This window comes from Furipterus horrens, unplaced genomic scaffold (assembly GCF_987537825.1).
Source record: "Furipterus horrens unplaced genomic scaffold, mFurHor1.1.pri manual_scaffold_6, whole genome shotgun sequence".
NCBI lineage: Eukaryota > Metazoa > Chordata > Mammalia > Chiroptera > Furipteridae > Furipterus > Furipterus horrens.
In genome coordinates this window covers 47,922,064-47,941,035 of record NW_028327176.1, presented here as the reverse complement: position 1 = coordinate 47,941,035, position 18,972 = coordinate 47,922,064, and the positions used below count along the sequence as shown (strand labels likewise).

General features: G+C 33.8%; 1 protein-coding gene across 4 annotated transcripts; it reads right to left on the bottom strand.

The window, feature by feature from the left end:
• Positions 1-788: 788 nt before the first annotated feature.
• ETAA1 (ETAA1 activator of ATR kinase) lies at positions 789-14,066 on the bottom strand. 4 transcript variants are annotated; one of them, XM_090281412.1, is made up of 6 exons: positions 13,712-14,066; positions 12,429-12,557; positions 12,080-12,156; positions 9,647-9,759; positions 7,374-9,400; positions 789-2,771 (listed from the first exon to the last, which is right to left on the bottom strand). In XM_090281412.1, exons 1-6 carry the CDS (start codon positions 13,938-13,940, stop codon positions 2,653-2,655), a joined length of 2,694 nt encoding a protein of 897 aa, XP_090137538.1. In that variant the 5' UTR covers positions 13,941-14,066; the 3' UTR covers positions 789-2,652. The 4 variants fall into 4 exon arrangements, 3 of the variants coding, with proteins under 3 accessions (XP_090137538.1, XP_090137537.1, XP_090137536.1); XR_016511912.1 differs by lacking the exon at positions 13,712-14,066 and adding an exon at positions 4,265-4,326 and having other exon boundaries at positions 2,708-2,771; positions 12,429-12,552; XM_090281410.1 differs by lacking the exon at positions 13,712-14,066 and adding an exon at positions 4,112-4,227 and having other exon boundaries at positions 2,710-2,771; positions 12,429-12,552.
• Between the last annotated feature and the right edge of the window lie 4,906 nt (positions 14,067-18,972).

Genomic DNA, 18,972 nt, shown 5'->3' with positions numbered 1-18,972 from the left:
CTATTCCCTATTGTCTTCCTAACTATCTCAACCTGGTGGCCCAACACTTAATACAAATATTTACCATTGTGTTACAATTGCCTACAGTATCTAGTACAGTAACATGCTATGCAGGTGTATAGCCTAGGAACTGCAGAGAAACAGAATTTGTCACCCCAAAATATCTCTTTGGCATAAGGATTATTTTAGGCTGGGTAATTTTAAGAAACAGACATGGGGGAAGTGCTGAAAACCAAGTAGAAGTTACCCTTGTAAAAGACACATTTGTAAGGGAAATCTCCAATTATAAGGATGCTTCCCTCCCTGTACCAAGAAGAGGATAACCTGATCTCTAGAAACTCTTACCAATGCAGAAGGTAACCCCTCAAATCCACGTAACAACCTTAACCCTTGTTTGTAGTGCTTTTCCCGATATCCTCCCATAACTTACTCTCCCATCCCCGACATCTTTTGTCTTCAGCTGAAGATGGTATTTAAGGTGGTGGTAAGTTAAGTCAATTTCCTGGGTCTCTCATATGTATACAGGAGATACACATGCTACTGAACTTTTGGTTTTTTTCCCATTACATATTCTGAATTTATTTACAGGGATGTCTTGGCCAAGAACCCAGAAGAGTAGAAGGTAAATTATTTTTCTTCCATACAGAGTAATAGTCTACATCACGTAGCCTAGGTGTGTAATAGACTATACTATCTGTGTTTAAGTCACAATCTATGATGTTCACACAATGACAAAATCACTTAATAATACATTTCTCTGAATGTATCACAATCAAGTGGTACATGACTATATTTACTTAGGTTCTTTATTATATTTTCTTAGACAAATAATAAAGGTTACCTAGAATGTGTTACTCTACTATGCAGGGATGAGCAAAAGTAGGTTTACATTTGTGAGAAGCATGTTAAGAAATTGCTGATAAGGAATTTGGTGCCGAAGTGTGCTGGACTATAAACTACAAGAATGTGGAAATAACGAAAGCCAGCAATTTGAGCACTTATGAGATTGTACCTAAGTGCACTGGACCATTGTGACATTCTTCTGAGTTAACAAAGCTGTTGTAATAATCATAACCTGCATGTTTTTTCCATATGAACAACTGTAAATCTACTTTTGCCCATCCATGTATATGAGTATATGAAAATACAATTTCAAAATGATGTTTCTATACAGCAATAACTTAAAATGCATTCAATTATTTCAATATTATCATAGTTAAAAGACACCTAAATAGTGGTGAACAACCTAATAGTTATTTCACATCTATAATTTTCCTTTCAGGTCTCCTAAAGCCAGTTGGGATGAATAAAGCATCCTTACTGCCCTTATGCCCTCTGCTTAAGATTTTTAGCTCTGGCTTAGTAAATTACAAACAGGCAAAAAAAAAAAAAAAAAAAAAAAGTAAAAGAGAAAAACAAATTAATATGATCAGTAAATTAATCAAGAGAAATATTACAGTTACAGAAAAACAGAAAAGATATTCTCATTTTACACCCTAGAACAATTCATTCTTTCTGTTTTTTAATCCTCACTCAAGGACATGTTTCCATGGACTTTCAAAGAGAAAGTATGGGAGCGTAAGTAAGAGAAACAATGATTGGTTGCCACCCATAAACACCCCAACTGGGGATTGAACCTGCAACTGGGGCACATGCCCTGACCAGGAATCAAACCGGCTACCTTTTGGTGTACAGAATGACACTCCATCCAAGCCACGTGGCCAGGGCTGATTCATTCTTTAATGTAAGAGGCAATGAGCATCATATTGAAAAAGTCCTTAATGTACTTTTAGTAACCTTTTAAAGTTTTATACTATAAAACAAATTATTTTGTGTGCTAATTAAAACTCTGAAGGAAATGGTAAATTGTCTGGGTATTCATTAGAAAACAGTCTAATCCCAATACAGCTTTAACTGGCCCCGTGACTTTCAGAATAACAGTATTCATTTCTCACCTATACAATAAAGAATCTGGATCGAATGATACCTAAACTTCTGACAATTCTAAATGTTAATGATGCTATATTATATATATAGCCAATCTACTTTTTTTAAACTTCTTAAATCAGCATTTTCTCTACAAATGGTGGAAAGTTTCCAAAATATATCACACTTTAGAAAATTCAAATTCAAATCTATTTCAGATTAGGAATTGAAAAGACAAATAAATTGAGTCCTTTATTTCATACCAACCATGTTCTAAGAATATGAAAGTATTAATTAAACTTCAGAAACAGCTTAAGGAACAGTTACTGAAAGTAAAAATTATTTTAAAAAGTAGTTTTCCTTAAGTTGAAGCTTTGTATCAGGAAAAGACTTATTACAATAAAAAATTAAATAGATAACCTGTTTTTTGATGGTCCTTTGCAACCACCATATTTAGAAAATATAACTACTTTTCTCTGTATAGTTCTACTACATAATTGTTAACTTTCCTAAATCTTCAAAACTTAAATGCAATTTTTTTTAATATACATCTCCAAGAAAAGGTTTCATTGACCAATGCAAACAGTGATTTATTAAATAAAGTAGAAGTCCATGCTTTATAATTCAGCATTAAATTTCTCACAGAGAAATCAAGAAACAATATTTCCTATCATTGATAGTTATCAATCTAAGTCTTTCAACTAGTATTTCACTAAAGAAATCAAGTTAGGTGGGAGTTGCCTTTACAGATGATGCCTGTGCTTTGGCCATTCTTCGAACCAGTGCTTCTTGTCTTTTTCTTTGAATTTCTTCAGGAGAATACTTTCTATTTTTCTCTTCTTCCTCTAAAAATTAAACAAAATACAGACAATAGTTTTACAGACTACAAAGTCATTCTTAATGTTTTAATTTTTTTATTACCCAGGTTTGCCACATTGGTTTGGTTATTAAATCACACTGAACTTCTAAGTATAAGATTCCAAGTACAGATCTAATGATCTAGACCAACAGAAAAGAAATAATTGATCAATCTGTCCTCATTGATGCATTCTTTTCACAGTGTGATAAAATACATTTGATTAAAAATGGTACATTTTGACTACCCAGCAAATAATTCTTATGAATAATGACATCTAGTTTATATAACTAACACATTTTAAAAACAAACTGAGATTTTAAATGTAAAGTAGTTAAAATATGATAAATTAAATACCAATACTTCAAATAATGTATTTATAAGCTAAGCTATACTCATATTCACCTCTATCGAACTCCAAGATTTTCATTTCAGCCATTCAGGAAAAATATTTTATCATTACAGAGTGCAGTCCAGCATGTCAATAAACATGTAATTCACTGTCAGATAGCTTTTTATTTGGAGGACACAATTTATATGAACATTAGAAAATTATTTTAAATAGCATAATATCTGAATAAAATCTTTGATTTGAATGCCTTCTTAATATATAACAATGTGAAGATTCTGATACATTCTTATGCAGCATACTTTAGTGTATACATCAAATAAATATACTATAAAACAATGTTCTAAGTTAAATAAATAAAAATAAGAAAGCTGTTTTAACAAAACATCCAGTTCTACCTCTGCCAAAATACTTAGTTCCAATATAATGAGTTTAATTCAATAATTAAGTAACTTTGAGCTAAAATATTAACTATAATAAGAATCAAACTTTAAATAGCAAACCTACTTTATTTAAATATTTTAAAATTAAGACAAGCACCTTAATACATATTTAAATGACATTGTATTGTATTTGTAAAATGGTTTATGTTTAAAATTTGCTTTTCAGAGAAATAAATAAGAACCTGTAGTACTGTCAGCAGAGAAATATTATTTACACTGACATCTAAACAAAGGTTTAGAATTTGTTATAAGACATTATTCTCATTAAGAGAAATATGTGTCTAAAATATATCACCTATCTTCCCTTTTTTTTCTTGGTATAATGTGAATGGGAGCGGGTTTTCAGGGAAAGAGATATATTCTAAATAAACTCCCCAGTGATTCTGATGCCTTTTATTTCCTAAACTAATTATCTTACAGAGTGTAGCTATTTTTCCTTTACAGAAAGATACTAAAGATATTTTAAAATTAGCTGGATTAATTATCTAATATTTTAAGTCTCAAAGCTAAGAAACACAAGAAATTCATAATACATACACACACGGTTTACATTCAATTGACCATAAGTCTGGAAGGAACACAAGTTAATAATCCATGACGACAGAAAAGAACACAGCTCCCTAAATTGGTCTTACAGTTGGCTTGGTGATATTCTGGAAAATAATTTCAAAGGATATAATAAAGTCACACCATGAAAATTTGAATTAGAGAGAGTCATCCATTTCTCCCATCAGCCCTTCCTTTAACTCAATCTGCAATGAAAATACATAGCAAAGTCTCAAACTATTGCAAGGTACAAAGCAACAGTGGCTCTTAATCTTTAACTTAAAGCAGAAGTCGGAGATTTTTTTTTTTGGTAAAGGGCCAGAAAGTATGTTAACCTTTGAGCATCACATGGTCTCTTATTCTAACTGCTCAACTCTGTCATTGCAGCATGAAAACTGCCACAGACAATACATAAACAAATGATGTGGTTCTGTTCAAATAAAAATTTATGAAGGGACAATAAAATTGGAATTAATTATAATTTTCAAAAGTCATAAAACACCGTTTTCCTTTTGATTTTCAACCATTTATAACATGAATACCACATTAGCATTCTGGCTGTACAAAAACAGGCCACATAGGCTGGATGGATTTGGACAAGCCATGGTTTTCCAAACCCCACCTTGAAGGAATGAGGCCCTTAAATAGGTTTTGTTTCAAAGACATTCTGCTGGAGAACAGTTTGCTACATAACAAAGAAAAAGAAAGTGGAAACAATAGAAAATATTAACAAGGTTAATATTCATTAGAATGTTAGATGCTAAAATCAACTCAAAAGAAAAATTGTTAAGGTAAACTGAAAGGCAGATTTATCCATAAGAATGCAGATAGGTTAGTAGATATAAATTTTGGGAAAACTCAAATGTTCTAGAGAGATTTAGTCTTTATGGAGCTTTAACTATATTCATTTTGGGTGTGTGGGTGAATTAATTATAGTTATTTGAATATAAATACTTAAAATTATTATAGATTGACACTTCTGAAAGTTTAAAAACACCTAGTTTGAGCCATAATGTAGAGATATATTCACTGTCAGTATTGATAAGGATATAAATTGATGTAACTTTTTGGAAAGATTTGGTGATGGCCATCAGAATTCAAACCATTCTCCTTCATCAATTTTCTAGTAATTAACAGATATAATCACAAGGGCATGCAGAAATTTATGTAGAAAGATATTCACTGGAGGACTGTTTGTAATGCAAAAAACTGCAGTCTAACTAAAACTCCATCAATAGATAAGAGTTAATTATTACATTCATATAATGATGTACTATGTGGTCATTAAAAGGACTGAAGCAAACCTACATGTACGAACAGGAAAAGATAGCTTTAATATATTAAGTGAAGGCAAAACCAAGTTGCCAGATAGAGAGTATATATATAATTCCATCTATTTAAATAAATCTATAGGCATACATATTTATACGCACAAAAAGATGTTACGTGATGTATTCCAAACTGTTAGTAGCTTCTCCTGAGAAATGATTGTGAGAGAGGAGAAATAGAGAACTTTTATATTTTTTTAAAAAGGGAGGGATCACATAAATAGGAAAGTTCTAACAGTAATACCAACAAAAGCATACCTAGAATCTAAACAATGATCTAATGTTAAAAGAAACAAAAACCTTCTCATATTAGCACTGATCTACATGAGAGATAAGAAGCCTGAAGTCAGCTCCAAGTGAGGAAGACTAAGAAAATCTATAATTACAAGTTAGTATACTATAGTGCAGAAGTTAGCACTGGGTATTGGACTAAGCCAGAGAAAAGTGAATGCAAATCACTCTGGAGGTGGTTAAAAACACACTTTATTTCAAATGACAAGTGGGAAATGGCCTGGCCATTTGGATTTGTTATACGAATGTGGGGCACTATTCCTGGTGAAGGAAATAGCATCTGCAGATACTTTAAGAAAGCACTGGGCATTAAGAGCACTAGTAGTTACATGAGACATATACCCTTTAAAAAAAAAGAAAAACTATAATATTAGTGAATAACAGATCTTTTACATTATATTGCATGCTGTTCATTCAAATATTTATTGAACCTCTTCCCAGTAGCAGATGCTCTGGTAGGTCTAGGAAGTCACTGATAAGATGGTAATCAATATTTAATTATGATCTTAAAAGGTGAAGGAAATAAGAGAGATGAGGAAAAATAAAAAGGAAACGACTTACTTATAATTGTTCAAGGAAGACCTCTGTGAGAGAGTAAATACTTAAACTGAGACCTAAGGATAAAGAACACCAACCAAAGAGTGGGACTGGGAGTGGGGAAGACAAACTTACGAAGTCGTTTTAGTTGGAATAGCATAGTCAAAGATCCTGAACTAGAGAAGAACCTATTTCTTTTGAGGAACTGAAATACAGCTGTTATAGTTGAAGCTTAGTACATAAGGAAAAAAGAGGGCAGGCAGATGAAGGAGAGATAATCCAAGGCCTTGTAGATAACAGTATAAAGTTCAAACTTTATTTGAAATAGAATGGTCAGCCACTGAAGGCTGTGGTTAAGCATAGGAATGCCATGTTTACCTATTTGTAAAAGATTATTCTGCTCTTTGGAGAGTAGAATTAAAAGGGGGCAGGTAAAAGAACTGCAGTAGTCTAGTCAATAAATGTTGCCTTGGAAAAGAAAAGGGTGGTAGCAGTAGAGTGAGAACAGTGGACAATTTTGAGATATTTTTGTGGTAGAAACAAAAGAACTTGTTGATGGAAAGGAGAATTTAAGAAAAGAGGAATTGGAAGAATGAAAGATGACAGGTTGTACTAAGTAAATCAGAATTCTTATCAAAACTAACAGGGTTTTATATCACCTATTATACTAGAAGAGGTGTTTAATTATAAATGCCCTTAATTTTAAAATATTACTCAACTCAGTGTTCTGCTAAACATAGAAGACTATTCAAGTTTTAAAACAATGAGATATTTCATAAACATAATTTCGCACAGTAATGTATATACCCTAATGTATTTTTCCAGAAAATAATTCAGAAAATATTCAACAAATATTTACTGAGTGCCTACTACATCCTAGCCACTGTATTGAATGTTGGTAAAGAATTTGAAGCAGTCTTTTGAAAACATAAATTACCCACTCTTTGTATATTACAGCATTATTCATAAGAATCACTTTATGACTTCTAGTTAAACATCAGATTTTACCTTACATGTTATGCAGATTTAATACAACAAAAATCTAGTCTGGCTACTTTCCAAGATAAACCTTTCAAAGAAAATGATTTCATACATACCTTTTGAAGGTTGTTTCAAAGATTCAGGTTTCATCGAAGATTGCCGCTGAACAGCATTCCCACATAATGAGTTGACAGTTCTGTTTTTCTCCAAATTCTGTATAATGTTGGTATCAGAGACACTTCCTGCTATACAATTTTGATTAATCTGGGAAAGAACCTGATAATTTTTTATCTTTGTAAACGTATACTTAGGAAACCTAACTGTTCTGTTAGGGTCGCTCTGAGCTTCATCTGTTATAGTTCTATGTGACAAAGGCTGAGTATTCAATTTCTTCTTAGAAGTAGCTATTTCTGTACTCATATGATCTGAATTCACATTCAAACTTGAACTTCTTGTAAGAACCGATTTGGAACTATTCACTTGTTTTATAACATCAGTATTATCGCAAGAGACAGGCAGATTATTGATTAGACAATTTGCGTTCTTAGCATATAGAGTCAAATTTGTTGTAGCACCTAAAAAACTTGGAGAATTTCCACATATTTCCCCTTTTTGTATCTTCATTGATTTATTAATTGATGAACTATCTGTCAATGAAGATGACTGTGCTGAAACACTGCTCAGATTCAAATGTGTTGATCGCACCAGCTGACTTTCTTGTTTAGATGTAGTAAACATGTTTTTGGCTCCATGTCTGGAACTATTATTAATCTCAAGTATACTTTCTGATGTCTTGCTGTCCTTACTCGTGTCCTGCTGCTGAGTTAGTCTTTCAATATCATCACATGCTTGGTATAATAAGTCATCCTCTACATCATCAACTTCCCAGGTATCCTCTAATTGATGACATGTTTTAATGATTTCATTGGCAAATGATGGGTCATTCCAATCATTGGAGATAGAACTGAACTTTGATGCATCAGTCTGATTTGCACTGCTCAAAGTTGCAGAAGCAAAAGGAACCATATTAGAACATGTTTTAAAAGACTGATTAAAAACGGACTTATTTTTTTGTTCAGTAGAATATGCTGTGTTCAAAGTAGACTTTTTTCGAGAAGCATTTACATTAGAAATAAATTTAGTATGAATATTTTCCTTTACTTTTGTTGGATCAGATGCAGCTGCACAATCTTGAGTTTTGTCTTGAATGGTTTTATTGAAAGATTTCTCAAATTTCACTTTATTTCCAAGGGATGATAATTTGTTTGGTTTATCATTTGACTTTGGTGAAAATCTGTATTTTTCAGCATCTATTAATTCATTGGTATGTGTTTTTGAAGAAACATCTAGTAAAATTTTTGAATCTCTAAACCCAGCATCTAGACTTACATTCAGTCTTGAGTTACTTTTATTATTTTCACTGTTAAAGGTACAAGTTTCCTTCTGATCAACTTTCTGGGCTATATCAGGAGCAAGAAAGGGTTCAGACATTTCTACATTTTGCATAACAAAAGGTTCATTATTTAGTAAGTTTTCCCAGTCATCCTCAAAATCACGAGTAGCAAATTCATCCATGTGCTTATTAAAAGCTTTTGGCTCCTTAGTACTGGAAGTCACATAATATTTTGGCATTCCAAGAGTATCTGCTTGATGAGAAAGTGATGTTGGGGATTTATTTGGCAGTTTTTCACTGACCTGAGTTTTATTACTAATGATTTTCTCCTCTTTCAAAGCACTTTTCTTTCCAAAGGTAGTATTAATGGTGTTCCAAAAAACATCTGATGGATCTTGGCTTAGCTGTCCACTACATTTCTGAGTTGAAGCATCAAAAATGGCATTAAAGGCTGCTTCAGCATTTTGGTCAAATGGTTTCTGATAGCTATATTGATCATTTATCACAGATATCTTGGTGTTTTCTTTCATTGGCTTCTTTGTAGCATTATCTATTTCAGGTACTATATCACATAATAACCTCATCTGTACATTATCTTTGTAACTATTTAAAGTCTCTGCTTCTGAAATCATCTGGATAAAATCATGATTTCTCTTGTTTTGCTCTTCAATCACAATGAGCTCTTCCATATTTTTGTCAAATTGCTTAGCCAATTTCATAAGTTCTTCCTCTTGATTTTGTGTTTTTAACCTATTAAAAATATTTTTAAAATTATAAGAAAAGTTCTTAGGGTTATTATAAATATTCAGTTGTTACTTAACATATTTTAATATGTTAAAATTCAAAATTTTAAACACATTATAATTATTTTAAGACCAAAATTTTACATGTCAAAACTAAGGAAAAGTTTTTGATATATTCACAAAATCAAAACAGAATACTGTTGAAAATATTTACTTCAACGAATGTCAGAAAAACTAAAAAGTTTGAACTTACTTTGTGCAGCTGATTTTTGCTCTTGATTTTCCTTTTGCAACATTAGGAGTACAAGGAATAGCAGTTTCACCAATCCACACACCCAGCATGGAGTCAATTGTTGGCTTTTCATCCTTTGGCAGAAGGGTAAAAAAAGGAGGCAGGAGGGGAAAAAGGTGTAAAGTACAAAAAAATTTTTTTCCTCAAGCAATAAATTCTGGTAAGTTGATAATTACTAAACAATCTCCAAAACAATAAGAAGCTAGAGGATGGTAATGATAAGTTACACGAAGTGATATATTTATGTTTCTGGGAATAAAAACATTCAGAATTGTGAACTCCTTATTTTCAAAGTGTTAAGGCCTAGTAATTTGGCACTTAACAATAAAAAAAAAGGACATCTTTATCAAAAAGAAGTTGATCAACTTAATTTTCCCTATCCCCATTATAATCTTCACCTAAAGTTGGACAGTCTGTTAACCTGAATTAAGAACACTTACATAGAATTAAGTCCAGGACCGAGTCAGAAATGAGTCCAAGGTTAGAACTGATGCAAAACATAAAGCAGGGGAAAAGCCATTTAAGTCCTGTGTATTTTTGCTATGCCTTCCAGTTACTTGATCACGTTAAAATATTGGAGAACGACTTTATGAATTACAAACCAAACTAGCAAATCAAATAGGTTAACTATTTTCTACTCTATTTTAATATTACCTAGAATGAACATGAATATCAAAAAATAAACTTATCACTAGATTATAGGTTACTTAAAAGATAAGAATTATTCTCATGACAGTTCAGCATCTAGCAAAATGCTGGACATAAAGATATCAGTTCATGTTTATTTACTAGAATCCTTAATTGATCGAGTAATTTTCTTAGATAAACAACATTATATAAAAAGCATTCTTGAAAAAAGTGAAACAAGTGTCCAATTAAAATGGAAGTACATAATCCTTTTTTAAAAAATGCCATCTCTAAAAATATTAAGGTGACTTAAGCATTTATTTGAAGATAACGCACCTAAAAACAAATAACATGAATGTCATTTTTTAGAAAGACCTTGATACTACTAAAGATTTGTTTTAAAAGTGCTCAGTTGAAAAGCATAACATTTAAAAGCAACTAATTTCACTATAGTTTTTCTTATACACAAGTTACCACTTGTATACTGTTGCCATTTCTTTACGTGAGCTATTATTTCCAGCCCACTTAGGTAAAGAGTCCAATAATTTACTCAACTATCTTTTTATCACTATTTAGGCTGGCCAGCCCAAACACATTTTATTATGCTTCTTTCATGTGAAACCCACAATTAATGAAGATCTATTGTTAACTCATGAAGTAAGTAGTATTATGGCATAAATGCTATTTAACTAATGAACCATATGGAAAATGAATTTCTATGACATGCCAAATATGGAATGTAGAGCTAGTAGCAATAGAGTTGTTTTGACTCTCATAGTTGTAATTTTGGATATTTTATAGCCATTAAGAAAAATTTTATTTCCTGTCTCCTCCACCTGGATCATGGTGACTCTGTGTAACCACAGTTTGGGTCAGGGCCATCAATTGTTTTTGATCAACATATAGTCACTATCCATGGGTGTGTCGAGGAAAAATACCATACTTCCTACAGGATGGATATTTTCTGGATTTTAAATTTGTTAAATAAGGGAGGAAAAAAAGGAAAGTAAAGAGGTGCAGAATAGAGGTTGACAAGTTAATATTTCTATTTTACTCACGCAGTGCAAGAAAGAAAAATAAAGAAACTTTTGAAGATGCTTCTATTATAGCAAATAATTTATCATTAACTTTAACAAAACCTTATACTGACAGTGCTCCATAGGTTACAAAGACTTGTTATCTTATATAATCCTCATAATAATCAATAAAGAATGCAAGAAAAGTAATTCTAGTTCATGGCTGAATGAACTGAAGTTCTGAGAGCTCAGGGTGACCCAGTGGAGGGGGTAGTCTGAGAACTAACTCTAAATACACTGTTTTTTTCCCCACTTTTACAATGTTTCTTGATGATCTAGTAATTCAGCAGTATAAAGAGCAGTTTCAATGGGGAAAAGCTACCCTATAGACAGTAAATAATTACCAATCACAAAAAAACTTAGAAGTTTAAATGTTATTATCTATTATTTTCGTAACTTGAAAATGATGCCGTATATTGTCAAACAGTATTACAAACAAAATAAACACGAAGCTCTAGTCAAAATCATCACTCTGAAAAACTGAATTATGTTTAAGAAAACACATATTACCAATTTTACATTATGTTTCTTTTTTTTCAAAATATGAATTTCAGAAGTAGAAAAGGTAGAAGTAATATCTGCTGCTCTATTTTTGGAAAACAGAATTGTAAAAGAAGAAACATTTTTCATGTAAGTGAACTATACAAGGACTTAGAGGCATAAAATAAATGATAAAACTAGTGATAGTTACCTGAGGAGCAATACGATTAACAATATGTGAGATCTCATCACTATCTGTGGTGTAAATCTTTTTTTTTCTTCCTTTACCTAAAGAAGCAAACATAGCTCTATAAATGTAAATTAAAAAAAAAAACTATTTTAAAAAAGTGGTCTCTTCTTAGAAAATTTTAATTAGCACAGCTTAGATCACTATGCACTGTGATTTCATATGCATATCACAGCAATACAATCAGGTAAGATTCTTTAAAAAACATCTATTGTAAAAAGTTCCTGATGCTGTTCTCCCACTGAAATTCAGTAGTTAAATCCTAATCACTTCTCAAATAGTCATTCAGATAAAAAAGTTAATAACAAATTACCTAACTGTTTGGTCATTGGAGAATTTTGATCCCAAAAGATATCATTCTGTCCATCTGGATCATTAGGGGAACTGAAGGCAGATGACAATAAATCCATCTTCAGCACTCTCTTTGGTATTTCATAGTTTTCTACATAAAATAAGATTAAAATAGCAAATGTTGCATTTTAAAGGATTGCTTCATAATACTCCAATGTCAAATAATAGCTTTTAATAAGGTTACTTTTATAGTCTAATTATATCATTTTCTCCCAGAGATGATTTAATATAAATTTTCACAACTGAAATGTTTGTTTCACAGAAAAAAAATCCTTCTACTACTTCCCATATTTAATATTGTAAATAGCAAGTATTTTAAGATAATCGAGTAAGTCTGTGAATATGTAATACTGTATACTCTAGTCATTCCATTCGTTGCCACTGGAACTTGGAAGCTCTGGGAACCATCTGTAATTTATAAATACATTTTGTCAACAATCAAAAGCATCACAACAGAAACTTCAATAAAAGTCTGTTTAGCCCGCTTTCACTAACTCTATGCAATTTATACCAGATACTGTAGTACTTCAAAACGCTTTAGTGGTCCACTTCTTATAAAGTTTTGTCTAGTATTACTTTTAAAACGTCTAGAAATTTTCTTTTGTTCATTCTGGTGTTGCTTTAAAGGAGTAAACCAAAGACAAGGTAACAAAACCCATGTTTTAAGAACATGCTCTGGGAAACAGCTTTAGTGTGAGTTTCAGTTTCTACTAAAATTTACTGGGAAACTTTCACAAATGTTAACAACAAAAATTGATCAGAATTAAATATTCCAAGGCCCTATTTGAGGGGCGTTATATATATAGGGACTTCCGGTTTATTCATAATGTGATAAGACTTCGAGCACATAGATAGTTATAGCTTTTCATATGATCCCTTCTCTAAAGCAAGTCCGGGCAAAAGTTGAAGCGGAAACACTTCCCTGAGGAATAAGCTGAAGACAGGTCTATCGGGTATTTCTCCTTGCTCCGTCACTCCGGAAGACTTGGAGAAGCCTAGAATTTAGCCGCCTTCCCTCAAACGGGTAAACCGCACACAACCTATTCCTGTGGCAGGGTCAAACGGGTGATCGTACCTTACGGGGCAGTGCTCAAAATCGGGGCCAGGGGGAAGTGTGTCGGGTTAGTTCTGGACTCATGAGAACGACAACGCCAGCCCCACACCCACCCCAGGTTTCCCAGTTGCAAGCTGGGCCGTGGGGCTGCAGTGCCGATGCCCAGGGAAGCCGCCCTACCCAGGTCTCACCCTTGGGGTTACTTTTACTGCACGAAGCGGCTACTGGAGGCTGCTCTTGCGGCGGCATGGGCTGGGGAGGCCCGGCTCCGGCCCCGCTGAACCCCGATCTGCGGGCCGACCTCAGCCGCCTCTTCCCTGACTCCACCACGGGGCTGCATTCCGCCGCCGCCGCCGCCGCTTTTGGCGGCGGCGTATTCTTCAGGCCAGGGCTGTCTCCAAGTTTTCTTCGCCGACTCATTACCTAGGACCCCCGCTCCACCAGCCTTTTCTCCTTTCACATTTTGCACGGGAAGACTAGCACAGAGAAATTACACAACGGGCCGGCGCTAACGGCCGCCGCCATTTTTGCCGGTGGCGCGCCTGTAAGAGGCGGCCGTTGATTGGCTGCGTCTGGCGAGGGCGGTGCGGTCCGCGTGCTAGTGACGCGGGCTTCCTCAGCCCGTCTCTGAGCCTGCTGCGCTCTGGGCCGAATGGCTTCGATTGGGAAGGTGTGCACGGGCTAGAGGTGTGTGTATACTAATTAGGAGGTGGGAAAAAGATTTAATCCACTGACATCTTTTTATTGAATATGCAATTAGACTTACAAGTAACTGATTCAGATTATTGTGGGATTTAGTATTTTCAAGAAATGAAAGGTATAGATAAAAGCAATAAAACTTTTCACAGATGGTACCTGCGTAGGAAAATCCAAAAAATGTATGAAAAGTTATTAAATTCACAGATTAACAAAGTAGCTGATACAAAGTCAGTATTCAAAGGTCAACTGTGTTTCAATAGATTACACTGGGGAACACAATTTTCATTGAGTTAGATCTGACTTGTTTATATCTGACTTTTGGCATCTGAATAAAAAAATGACCCCAGTTTTTCTCTATGAAATCAACTTTTTAAGGTACAGGATACCCTCCCTTTGTCCCCAAAATCATACAAAATGTACATACAAAGGAAAATAAAGAAAAAATTGCCTGGACTATTTAGTTATTTTATTCATATAAAGGCTATATATTGTTATTGTAAGTCAGATTGTGTACAAGTAGTAAAGTTCTGCTACCAAACATACATATTAAGTTATTTTATCTTTTTAAATGACAGGCTAGGAACTGCCAAAATGAAGTACTTGAAACAGTCTCCTTCAGTTGGCAAAGCTTTAACAAATTGCTTCATGAGACCCAGTTTTATGTGCAGAGGTGGGAATACAACGTTCTTTCTGTCATCAAGTGGCTCATGTAGAATGTTTGAATCACCAGGCTTGAGGTCAGATCTTGGAGGCCAGTTCGACTCCACCCAATGCTTCTCACGAGCTTTGCTGTCCCACATACACAGGAAACAGGGATCCTTGGTGTATCCGCATTGCTGACCAAGAAGGAAGCAGACCATTTGAAGGTCAACACAGATGATCCAGTTGTGCTTGTGATATTGCAACAGATCAATGACTCTATGGCTTCATATTCTTCATGAAAACAAACTGAATGGGCAATTGGGACTGCACCAAGTAAATTGCCATTGTGAAGGAGGATACAATTCAAGCTCTGCTTTGAGCTATCGATGAGCTATTCAGTTGCATTCTAGATTGGAATTCCCAAATCCTCCATTAAATCATGTATGTTACATCAATACACAAAGCCATCCTCATTTCGAAAGTACTGCAGAAATGCTCTTTCTCTTGATTGAAAGTAGGATGCCATTGCTCCTTTTTCAAGCAAGTTTTTCTCGTGCCGTCTTGATGCTAGGAGTTCTGAAGCCTTTTTGGATAGTCCCAAATCTTGTGCCAAATCATTTAATTCATGCTGATCAAATCCCTTATAAACTGAGTCATCTTCAAATTCAAAATCTTCATTGTTGCTGTCACTTAGTTCTTCACCATACTCTTTTTTTTCATAAGAGGGTAGTTCAATGAAAATAGGCACCGAGACTTCAGCTGAATGAGGCACTGGGCGTATAGCTGATGGTAGACTAGCATATTCTATTTTACATTTATTTTTCCTGTTATATCCTGATGTTTTCACTATACGAAAGTAACGGTCATTTGAATGATCTCTGGGCTTTCGCCAAACCATAGGTATGCCAAATGGGAATTTATCATGTGTTCCCTTTGTCCACATCTGTAAACTCTCAACACACTGCTTGCACACCTTGTGAGGGGCCCAAGACTTATCTTGATCACCAAGTTTTACTTTAAAATATGCAAAATAAGCTTCCCTGACAAATGCGCTGATGTTTGGCCTTTGACTGGGAATGGTGAAACTGCCACAGAGAACAAAACAAATCAGGGTTGTTTCTGCACTTACGATGAGAAATAGCAGAGGCAGACATAATCTGAAGGAAAGGAAATAAGTATGTATGTAAATTAAAAAATAAATTCTGCTAACTCCTTGTATACAGACAAGAACTTGGACTACACTTCAGAATACGATTTACTATATAGAGCAGCACACAACCTCTCACCACACTGTCTCGTGTATAACTGAATAGCCTAGACAAGTATGAACCTGTCGCTGGTCTCCATGGTTGTCCCCCACCCCTTCCCACTTGAGGGAGGTTTGCTCTCAGCCAATAGGAGAGCACTAGTGCTTTCCTCCATCCAGGCCCAATCCAGCCTAGAGTGATCGCATTAAGATAAGCTGTAGAGAAAAACTTGATTGAAGAAAACTAATTGCAGTTTTGAAATCAGCATGCCTATTTAAATCTAAAACAGCTGAAAAATCAAACTCAGTAGGAATTATATTAAAAACTGTTCCCGTGTTAGTAATAAACAACATTGACGTTTAAAAAGAATACAGTTTATTTTAGCATACAAGGTATCAAATAACTAGAAAGAATTTTAACTAAAGATTGCAACAGAAAATGATAAGGTATTTTTGAAAGGAACTGAACACCTAAGTAAAAGGAGGATTAACATATGCTAATAGGTTGCAAGACTCCATATTGTTACGATGTCAGTTCTCAGATTTATCTACGGAGTCAATGCAAATCCATTCAAAATCTCAGTAGGATTTTTTTTTGTGTGTGTAATATAACAAGTTTATTTTAAAATGTGTATGGAACTGCAAAGGGCTAAAAATGTCCAAGACACCCTTGAAAAATAATGAAGTTGGGTATCTGCCAAGTGTCCAGATTAAAAAGTTATGGTAATTAAGACAGTGTAACAATCGTGCAAGGATAGACAAATAGATGAAAGAAACAGACTAGAAAGCTCAGAAATGGACCTTTGCATAAATGGACACTTGATTTAATATCACTTTGATATTCACATGGAAAAAGAAACTTAACTTCTACCTCAAACCATATCCCCAAATCAAGTGCCAATTGATTATATATTTCATTGTAAAAGATAAAACAATTAACATTCTAGAAGTTGATATAAATTGTCTTCATGATAGAAAATCAATTTAAAATTGAACAAAAAAGGTCAGCAACTATAAAGAAAATAATTATAAATTTGACAATATTAAACTGATATTTGAGATCTGATGCTTATCCAAAGACAGCATTAAAGGAATGAAAAGCAAAGTGTAGATTGAATGAAGATATTTACAAGAGATAAAATTTAGGACCCATAAGTAAAATATATAAAAAAACTGATATAAATCATTAAGAAAATGATTGACCACCAATAGGAAGAAGCGTCAAATACTTTAGCATGCTCTCTAAAAAAAAATATCGAAATAATCAACAAATTTATAGAAAGATGCTCAGCCTTATATGTAATGAAGAGAATGAAAATTAAAACCGCAATGTGATACTCCTCTATCCCCATCAAAATCGCTAAAATTAACAAGACTGACAATAGGGGTATAAAGTAACTAAACCAGACATTAAACCACAGCCCTGACCTTGATTGCAGCCTGTGAGATACCCAGAGCCAGAGGACCCAACCAATGGAAACTGTCACTGCTGGTGAGAGTATAACTTGGTACAACTTTGGAAAACAGTTTGATCTAGTAATCCCACTCTGAAGACTATGCCCAATGGAAATGCATGGACTTGTGCTTCAAGATACATTTTATAAAAATGTATTTAGCAGTAAAATTTGAAATTACCTCAAACTGGAAGCAAATCAAAGTTCCTTCATCAATAGATAAGTGTAGTAGATAAGTATATTGAATTATATTTGCTAAACGTAATGCCACATAGTAATGAAAAGGAAAAACTATAGCTCCTTGCAACAATGTGGGAAAATGTCATAAAGGTAAAGTTGAGCAAAGAAGACCAGACTCACCTCTTCCTTTTACAGAATACTATACTGCAGTGATTTTTGATCTTTTTCATTCCATGGCTCACATAAACGTGATTACTAAAATTCTGCAGCACAACAAAAAAATTTTTTTTTGCCAGTCTTGACAAGAAATAGGTATAGTTTTGATTTATTTACACCAGATGTCTGTTGTGTTGGCTGTTGTCTTTTTTTTTTTTTTTTTTTAAATTTGATAAACTAAGGGAAAGGGGGTCAGTGTCCCTGACTAAACAGTCAGGTACTACATGTTTCAAAAATTCTTGTGACACACAAATATGCTTCTTGCGGCATGTGGGTTGAAAAAATCACTGCTATAATGGTTACTTTGGAGAAAGGAGAAGGGACAATAGTTAGAAGGGGACAGAGAAAAGGGGAGTATGTGATGTGTTTCGTTCATTGTCTTATTCTAGTTGTTGATTTTGTGATAATTCATTGAGCTGAGCGTGTTGTTTGTGTACTTTTCTGTGTACATGTTTTATTGAACAATAAAAACACTTTAAATTTTTAATGGATAGCAAAAATCTTTGTTTCCATCAAGGAACTGATATGTATTTCTTATTTGTAATTTACCCTGTTTTCATCTTCAGTTTGGCTAACAGGTATCGTAGAACTGCATTTGACATTCAGTTCTAGCAATTATGCCAACCATTATGACCAAATAATTTTGTTCTTCTTTCTTGGTCCTTGGCTTTCTACTATTTCCTTTGCCATGATTATTTTTAATCTACATATCTTAAACCATTATTTAGTTTTATACATGTGTAACTGGGTATGACTGCTTGGGAAGTTACATTTCTTAAAATTCAAATTGACTACTTAAAGCTGCAGTTTTCTAAATTAATAAGGATACTGTTATTTCCTTGGGGCATTTCTCCTACCTCTCAACTGACCAAGATTCCCAAAAGCAGAAAAAAAAGTCAAATGTCCATTATAACACTTTATTAAATAGATGGCATCATAGCTGTCCAAAAGACTTAATTCACCCTGAAAAATACCCAACTCACACTTAGAAAATAGTGGAAGAAGTTTGAAGAAT

Bases quoted from the DNA above. Each gene is read 5' to 3' on its own strand.
- ETAA1 (XM_090281412.1), bottom strand. From the start codon at position 13,940: ATGAGTCGGCGAAGAAAACTTGGAGACAGCCCTGGCCTGAAGAATACG. The intron at 12,157-12,428 runs GTAATTTGTTAT...TTGCTTCTTTAG, and splicing joins TCCAATGACCAAACAGTTAG to GTAAAGGAAGAAAAAAAAAG. The intron at 2,772-7,373 runs GTATGTATGAAA...TTTAATTTTTAG, and splicing joins TTTGAAACAACCTTCAAAAG to AGGAAGAAGAGAAAAATAGA.